Consider the following 9,851-nt stretch of genomic DNA (forward strand, 5'->3'; position numbering starts at 1 on the left):
AAATTTAAGCTAATTTTTCAAGGAAATGGCAGACCACTGAAAACTTTATGTGCCAGATTTTGTATCCTCTTAATAAGTAGTTCTATGGATTATATGTTTCACTATATCTTGACATAGTTTCTAATATAATGCATATGCAACCCAAAATAACATTGATTTCAATTTTAAGAAGAACCAGGATTTTTATCTTAAACTATAAAAATATATATTTATATCTATCCTCAAATATTTTTAAGCTCTAAAATGAAAGGTAGGTCCAATTTTCATTAACACTGTTGAGATGCCACCTTCTTGTAGGTTCTTATATAACTTTAAGAATATTTCTAAAGAGCAGATATATTTGCATAATTCTTAAACCATTAAATTGGTTCAAAAATCTGCTCTGACAGAAATAATTTAATCTGTTTGAGTTAAAAGAAAAAAGGTCATCCAGAAAAGACTAAGGGTGAATTCAAGACATTTTTTAGAAAAATATACTGTATATATGCTGAAAATTATACAAACTATATGCTTTTATTTAATGTGAAGGCACAATTATAGTTAAAAGCAATGCATTTTAATTATTGATGTTGTAATCTGCCAGTACCAGTTCTTAAAAATATCTATTTGCAAGCACTTTATTGAAGATTCTCCAGATTGTCGATTCAAAAGTTGATTTTAAAAGTCTATGTGTAGAAAATGAATGAAAAATTACTGCAGGTCCACATAATACTACTGTTGGATAGTATGTTCCTCAGAATTCACTTGATTTTCATTTGTTGTATAGTCCAGGTGGTCCATCATCTAAATAGAAATAACAGTTATCAGGAAACAAAAATTTTCAATTTGCCCCAGTATCAACAAATTTGACCAAAGGATTACTATTAAGTACCAATAAAACAAAGAGCCCTCCAGGAGGTGGTTAGGGTGACAATGAACCTTTCTGGAAGACGAATAATGTAACTGCATCTCTAGTGGTCTAGTGGTAAGGAGTGGTGCTGCCAACCCAAAGGCAAGAGGTTTTAATCTCCCAGATGCTCTGAGGATGTGTGATGCACTGCCTCTGAAAACCAGTTGAAGGGTCAGCTATGAGACTGTTTGGATTCGGCAGCACTAAATAACAATCTTGTGACTACTGGCCAATTATGGAAAGTGCTTTCTTTGGATCTCACATTATTTCCAGTTTCGAATACCAACACTACAGGAGATGGTATGGACGCTCTACCACAAAAGGAAAACTTTTCTTACCATTATTCTAAGCATTTAAAATGTCTAGGTTTGAGCGTAGACCCTAAAGAGGTGGAAAATCCAGGAATGGCTTCACAAATCATTGTGAGACTATTTACTTCACTATGGTGCTCTCTGAGGGAGTGTGAAATTTTGAATTGATCATAAGGATATTATTTACGAATGATCCATATAACTTTAGAAATATTATGGACAAATGCTTTACTTAAAAACATCCCCTATACTTGAGAATACTTAAAGGTTAAATGACATCTGAAAACAAAACCAAGAATGCTAAAGGCCATTTTCTTTCTTCCATTATCAACTACTATGTGATTTTTAGTACCAGAAATAACAATAATACCAAAAATAAACAATACTAAAAACATAAATTGGAGTCTAAGAAAATAGTTTTTTAAAGCATTATTCAATTAGAGTTGTATACAGTCATTCTTACCCATAGCAGTCAAGCATTATTTTTCAAAGAATAGATAAGGTAAAAAGCACAAACAGCATATGAGGTCAAAGGAGGTAGCATGCAAATAGCTGAGAAATCAAAGTCTCACTTTAAGAGGGATAGGATAAGACTTAGGCTTTCCTCCCCACCTCCTATTAGGAAATACTTAAAGCCTGAATGTGAAAGAAATAGATTTCTTTGCTATTAAAACTTTAAATTTTAAAATGACCCTGTTATAGTAATATGATCTAGTAATTGAACAACATTCCCTCTTCCCTTTTGTTGCATGCTTTTGTTTTACCAATTTGAAGACCATTTTAGAGGAACTGTCAACTAAAGGCTTCTACACATAATTACTTTTAGCTTTGGCCATATTTCTAAGGAAATTATTTTCATATTTGAAAAAAGGAAGAAAAGGTTATTTAACTACTTTTAGTGGTTTAATCTGTTCATCAGATAAAATTACTTAAGAAGCAAAAAATGTATTTCATGTTCTTATGAAGATTGTCAAAGATTTTCATTTGAGCATTGTGATGCCATTTTCTCCCTCTCTTTTGTTGAGAACTGAAAGAGAGACTAACAAGATACATTTTCCTACTTTTATCAAGTGATTCTGAAAGTTTAAATACTTATTTAGAGGAGGAAGAAGAGAAAGAACAGTTTCCATAGTATGTGGATTTGCTAGACAAGAATATGACAGAGTTGAAGTTTGCAGCCAACTATGGTTTCAAGTAATGAAGCAACTAACAAAACCCCTAAGTTCTAATACTTTAGGAGGACTCCAAGAACCACTCAGTTTTGAGATCCACTTTCCCCTCTCTTCTTGCCAAAGATATCTGTAGATTAAAGTAGTCACAGGTTCACAGGAATTTGGTGGTACCGGGAGAAGTAAATTAACGACAAATAAAACAGTAAGTGAGCCCTGGTGGTGTAATCATGTGTAATCCCGCTCAGGGAACTGAGCGGCTAACCTAAAGGCACTGTCCTGGCAGTTCCAACCCATCAGTGGCTCTGCAGAGGAAAGATGGGCAGTCTCCTGTGTGATTTTCAGTCTCTGAAAACCAGCTAGAAGGACAGCTATGAGTTAGTTCAGACTCCATGGCAATGTAAAAAAAATGATAAATAAGAAAAAGCTGCTGAAGAGTATATTCTAGTCACAATTTAAAAGAGAGAAATTAAGGAGACACATATAAAATATAATTAACTCCCTGCTCTGGATGATGGATGTTATAGGAAAGGAGAACTGAAACATCCTCAACAGAAGAAATGGGAAACCTTTCTCTTCCTCAAGATCCAGAGATACCAGTACTTGAAACCTAATGAAATAATAGTCTATACATCTTCAGTTAGCTCTTGGTACAGATTGGAGAGGTGCACTGTTAACCCAAATGCTACATACTTCCACGGTTCAAATCCACCAGATGTTCTGTAGAAAAAAAGATGGGGAGTCTACTTCTGTTTCCATTTATAGTCATGAAAAGTCAAGAAGATAAGTATGAGTCATAACCAACTTGACAGCAATGAGTCTCAGCTTTGGCTGTATGTTATATATAACATGCTTCCTCTTTCCTGGTCTCTACCTACCTCACTAATACCGTAATCTTATTCCTAAATATAGATTTTTAAAACTCCCTAAAATGGTCAATATAACTTTGGGGACCTAGACATATTTAACTTGTTAGTATTTTAAGAGTAAACATTTGTTTTTCTTTAGTGAATTTGTTACTGATGTTATGTGCCAATGAGTGCACTACAACTCATAATGGCTCTAAGACCACAGATCTGATCTGACCTTACCCTGCACCTTCTTCACAAACTCTGATATGCTCCAGCCATTGTTACAGTCACCGTGTCAATGCATCTTGTTCAAGATATTCTTACCTTTCTGTGACCCTCCACCTTTCACAGCAAGATGTCTTTTCCAAAAAACTGGCCTGTCCTGACAATATGCTTAAGTATGTGAGATAGAGCAGTAAAAAAAAAAAAAAATCATAAAACATAAAAATGTAAACTCAAACTAAGTTTTTTTGTAATATGTATAAAAAGAAATGAACAAAGTCAATAAAATAACTGTGATAACTGGTTTAGGAATTTATAAATGTGGTTGTTACTTGTCATCGAGTTGCAACAATCTCATAGCTGACCTTCCAGCAGGTTGTCAGAGGCTATAAATTACATAGAAAGAGACAGCCCATCATTCTGCCAAGAGTTTATAAATAGATAAGCTCAATTTGAAAAGATGTTCCCTGAAATTGGGTCATATACTTATAACTATGCTTATTTGTAGTTGAACCAACACTAGAAATCGAGTAAAATACTGATTAAGGGAGGTAACTGAAGGATTGTTGATACTAAAGTAGAGAAAGTCATTCTAGGAATCTCTGTATACTAACTCGTCAGTAACAGCTTGTGACTTCTAAAAATAATTAGAAGCACTAGTGACATTTAACAGAGACAAAGTCACTATTTATGGATTTCAACAAACTGTAGACTTACTTATTTTCACGTAGAATAGAACAGCCTTATGGAGAGCACTGCATAAATATAATTATCCCCATAGATGTCAAACTAGACAAGAAATACCCTATAAGAAAACAATATTTCTCCTAAATGTTCTGTATGCCAAATTATGCCACTAATGGCTTATTCTCTTGGGGGATGTGGGAAGGCAAGTTTAGAACTTAGACTTCAAGTAAAAGCAAATAACCAGAACTGAGAGCTGTAGCTCTTGAATCATCCCAGGGAAAAGTTCATAAAACTGTATAACTAGCAAAAAAACCCCTTCCATCTTCAAACAAAATTAAAAAGTTATAACTAGCTCTGGATGTGGAAAATAATACATAACTAAGATTTCTAAATTGAGGTTACTTTAGTAAAATTCTACAGAAATTATTTCTGTGAATCAAAGAAGGTCACAGCAAAAGCTGAAAGATTATAAGTAAAGAAATGGTAAAAGTGTTGTGTTCCTATTTAGTTTCTAGGTTATAGTAACCGACAAAGTATGCTGTCACTGAAAAACCATCTAAGACTCTCAGGACATTTTAAAATCTCCAGTCCAAAGTCCTGCTTCTTATCCCTACTATGTTTGCACTCAACTCTATTATCAAACATTGTAATGAAACAAATGATTAATATGATAACTTGAGATTTGAAAATTTTACTTGTTTTCTATTGGTTTTTTTAAAAGTACCTACAAAAACGACTGCATAATGATTACAGAGACAGAAGTTAAGTCTAAAGTTGTAAAAGTACCTCACTTTTGCAAGCAACAAATGCTGGTAAGGTTGTGGAGAAACTGGAACTGTTGGTGGAAGCGTAAAATGATGCAACCACTGTGGAAGGCAGTGTGGCGCTTTCTCAAAAATTTGCAAATACCATTTGACCCAGCAATTCCACTACTGGCAATATACCCCAAAGAGACCATAACTGCCACCCAAACAGATATATGCACACCCATGTTTATCGCAGCATTGTTCACAATAGCAAGGAGTTGGAAACAACCTATGTGTCCATCAACAAACAAATGAATGGATAGATAAGTTCTGGTATATTTACACAGTGGAATACGACAATGCATTGAAAAACAAGGAATTCATGCAATATTATTCAAAATGGGTGACCCTGGAGGACATTATGCTGAGGGAAATATCTCAGTCACTCAAGGACAAACACTGCATAGTGCCACTGTTATAAAACAGGACTGATATCAGGTGTGGGGAGACTGAGAAGATGGGATAAATAATGTATACTACATTGAAACAGATGAGGGAGAAAACTGTTTAAAAGGGATATATGATTAGGTATTATTGTCATGACAGGAGTCCAGAACGAAAGCTGCATAGTGGAGTAGACCTGGGAGGAAGGATAGTAAAACAATGGGGGAACTTTTCAAAGAAATGAGTGTAGGGGGGGAGGGTTGGGAGAAGAGAAAAGTGCAACAATGAATGAATGGAAATCCAAAGTCCCTGTAAATTTTCATTAAAATTATTTTAAAAAAATATTAAAAAAAAGAAAAAAACAAACAAAAAGTACCTCACTTTTACAATACCACATAAGTACAAACAATGGAATGAGCTTTATACACATGTACAAAATAATTAGAAATATATTAAACTTTAATAATTAGATAATAATTAGAAACATATTAGATAATTTTACGAAGAGTTGCTGAAATATGAACAGGAAGCTTACAACACACACACACACACACACGTCGCTAAGGGACATTAGATAAAGGACTGAATGTTATAGCTGCTTTACATGATAAATTTCAGTAATGTTAACGAAGAATTTATGGTATGTAAAACACTGGAGGTTCCTGATGAGCAGATGCTAATAACTTAGCAAGATATATACATAAATACTTATACTACAAAGTTATTATTAGGTGCCATCGAGTTGAGGAAGACTTGTAGTGACTCCATGAAAAACAGAGCTGAACGCTGTCCTATTTTGTGTTATCTTCATCATCTCCAACACAATTTTTTAATTTTAAATTAATATTAAATTTTATTAGTTTTAGTGAACATTTACAGAGAATTTGGGTTTTCATTCACTCATTGTTGCATGTTTTCTCTACCCTCCTCCCCAGTTCGTTCTTCTTCCCCCCACCCCGAATGTCTGTTTTAATTGTCCAATTGCCACAGTGCTTGTCAAAGCCAGTTCTGATTAATCTCCTTTGTCAGTGTGTCCTTTGCCATTCCCTATCTCTCCTCCCTGAGACAGACTTCACCCTGATTCATAAAGAAAAGGGGATGGCGTATTCTCTTAGCTACTTCCTGCTGAAAAGGGACGCTGTAGGTTTCAGGGTGAAGATCTTCTCTCACTACTCTAAAGAGCCCCTTTGGCAATAGGAAACACATAGACTATTATGGAGATTGATTTTGGAATTTAGATGCACTGTTATCAATTGTGCTTAGCCGTACATGTTCATATCCTTGAAGATGTATCATGGAAGTGTTGCAGCCTAGAAGATACAAATTTAACTAACAAGTTAAAAGTACATGAGTCAAAAATTAACAAGCAATAATATTCCGAGTACAGGTTCTAATAGTGGCACAAATCAAGTAACAGAGGGAAGGTGGTTCTTACAATAAAAGGCCTATAGACTAGCACTTTGTCTATTATAGTGTAGAGGTTAGGAACCACAAGACGTAGAGGCTCAGCTATGCCATTTATAGTCCTGGAGGAAATTCCATCTACCACTGGGTTGTTTAACAACTCGGAAGTTCGAATGCAAGACAGAGGTAAAGTAAGGAGGTAAAGTAAGGAACTGCTTATGAGGTTTTCTGTCCATTCCAACTACTAAGAAATAGTGAGAAGAGTTGGGACCTCAGAAGGTTTTTAGGACCAATTAGTACCAGTCAGATCTGATTTGACGGTACACATACAAAAAAAATCTCCAACACATTTAAGCCCTTTACTGCAGTTACTATGACAATCCGTGTCACTGAGGGGCCTCTTCTGTACTGTTGACCCTCTACCTTCCCAAATATGATATCCCTTACCAAGGAACTGCCTCTCCTAACAACATGCCCAGAATACGTGAGATGAAGTTTCACTATCCTTGTCTCCAAGGAGCACTCAGATGACTTTTTCCAAAACCTACTCGTCTGTTCTTTTGGCAATCCATGGGATATGCAGTGCTCTTCTACACTACAGTGCAAAGGCACCAATTCTTCTTCTGTCATCCTTATTTACTGTCCAGCTCTCAGAGGAATAGGAAGTAAAAAAAAGACCATGGCCTGAATCAGTCACACCTTAGTCTTTAAACTGACATCACTGTTCCTCAGTAATTTGGAGAGATTACTGACAGCAGATTTACCCAAAGTAACATGTCTCCTAATCTCTTGATTGCTGTTATCAGAAGAATGTCTGTTTGTATTTTATTGACTATGCAAAGGCATTTGACTGTGCAGATCATAACAAACTACGGCTAACATTGAGAAGAATGAGAATCTTAGAACACTCAATTTTGCTCATGTGAAATTTATACCTGTATGAAGAAGGTGTTGTCAAAACAGAATACGGGAACACGGCAAAGTTTGAAATCTGAAAAGGTACACATCAGGGTTGTATATCTCTGTATCTATTCAACCTGTACACTGAGGAAATCACTCAAGAAGCACACTCTATGAAGAAGAATGTGGGATTTGGACTGTAGGAAGACTCATCAACAACCTGCACTTTGTAGATGACACAACCTTGCTTAATAAAAGTGAGGAAGACTTGAATCACTAGTGACAGAAGGCCAAAGACTACAGCCTTGAGTATGGTTTGCAACTCAACATGAAGAAGACGAAAATCCTCACCACCTGACCGACAGGCAACATTATGACAGAAGAAAGTGTTGAAACTGGCAATAATTTCATCTCACTTACTACAAAGTAGTATGTTAATAATTACTTAAAGTACAAAGTACTAAAGAAAGAGGGGGAAGGTTAAGCTAATTTCAGCTGGAGAACTCCTTAGAGAAGTCAGATTTTTGAGTTGAGAGCTAAACAGTGATAGAATGGAAAAAGAGCAGGAAACTTTGGAGGAGATCATGAAGGAAACAACAGAGAAGGAAAAGAGTAACAGTCTAACTAATGAACCAGTAAGAAGGTTGCCTTCAGTGCTGAGCTTCTCTTTCATCTCGATTTTATTAGGTTTGTTGAGGATTCCCAACCTTTCATCTTACTTGGATCTACAATCAACACTCTTGATAGTAGCAGTCAAGAAATCAAAAGATGCATTGCATTAGGCAAGTCTGCTGTCCAGGACCTCTCCAAAATACTAAGGAGCAAAAATGTCAGTTTAAAGAGTAAGGTGTGCCTGATTTAAACCGTGGTCTCTTTTTAATCACTTGCTACTCATCTGAGAGCTGGACAATGAATAAGGATGACAAAAGCAGAACCAATGCTTTCGAGTTGTGGTGTTGGAGAAGACTGCAAATAGAATGAACAGATATGTCTTGGAGAAAGTGCCGCCACTGTATTCCTTAGAGGTGATGATGGTGAAGCTTTGTCTAGCAGATTTTGGCATGTTTAAGAAGGGATATTCTTTGGAAAAGGACATCAGGTTCAGCGAAGGAGAGGAAGACCCTTAACAAAATGGACTCAGGTATGTTAAGATATCAGAATAGCACAGGATAGGACAGGGTTAAAATCTGTTGTTTATAGGGTCGCTATACATCTTGACTTGATAGCACATAATAACAAATATAAAGCAGAATCACAATTTTCTCAAGATTGCAACTTTGAAGGCTAAAACCTGGATGATTTGGAGCAGAGCATTTGTTTATAGAGAATATAAATGTATACCTTGATAGCATTAATTCTTTACCTACTCTCTCCTCATTAAGCACTATGGATGAAGAAAGGTGGAAAGCTGTTAGAATATACCAGAGGGGAAAAAAATTATACTATAGAATATTAAAAAACCTTGTGTTGATATATATATATATATATATATATATATATATATATAAATAATCATAACTTCCAATTGCTCAGTTATTTCCAGTGTGAGATGGCATAAAAAGATCTGGAAGCTACACTGAAACTGTTCAAAGGAAGTTGTTCCTTAAGGGTGGGGGTTGGTGTGGGATAAAATAATTAGAAAAGGTCCTTCCATTTTTACTACTTTAAACACTTTAGGATTGCTTGTTTTAAAATAATGAAAACTTTTATTACTTGATAATTAAAGTACAACAAAGAAAAATCATTAAAGTGAAAACAGAGATAAGATCTGTATAAGGATTTAGTAAGAATATAAACCTCTGTCAATCAAATAGAGTAAGGATAACTAAAAAGTATTTTAATGAATAGCTTTTCATGTTAATGATAGTAAATTATTTTTTATAATTTCCTAGGAAATTTCTTGAAGAGTAAGTACTAAAAGAAAATGGGGAAATATAGTTTGGTTCATGCATATAAGAGATCAGACAGGGATTAAAATGATTTTGTACAGAATTTCAAATGAAATAATAACAAAGAAGTGAGAAAAGCAAAATCAAGAACTATTTAAAGTATGGTATCATCCACCTACTGATTCATTTATTTACAGAAGGAAATTCATTAAGATAAAAGATGTCTCTCCATCACAACAAGATAAAAGTAAACAATCCAATTGAAAAATGGGCACAGGATATGAACAGACACTTCACCAAAGAAGACATTCAGATGGCCAACAAGCACATGAAGAAATG

At 35.0% G+C, this 9,851-nt stretch overlaps 1 protein-coding gene across 1 annotated transcript in view; it reads right to left on the reverse strand.

The window, feature by feature from the left end:
* Positions 1-465: 465 nt before the first annotated feature.
* SPPL2A (signal peptide peptidase like 2A) overlaps positions 466-9,851 on the reverse strand; it is a 66,069-nt gene continuing 56,683 nt past the window's right edge. The window contains exon 15 of the mRNA XM_006895332.1: positions 466-783. Coding sequence (XP_006895394.1) covers positions 712-783 — 72 coding nt within the window. The 3' untranslated portion in view covers positions 466-711. The remainder of the gene's footprint in view (positions 784-9,851) is intronic.

The sequence above is a fragment of the Elephantulus edwardii genome, unplaced genomic scaffold, assembly GCF_000299155.1.
Source record: "Elephantulus edwardii isolate Elephantulus edwardi_28Jun2011 unplaced genomic scaffold, EleEdw1.0 scaffold00164, whole genome shotgun sequence".
Classification (NCBI taxonomy): Eukaryota; Metazoa; Chordata; class Mammalia; order Macroscelidea; family Macroscelididae; genus Elephantulus; species Elephantulus edwardii.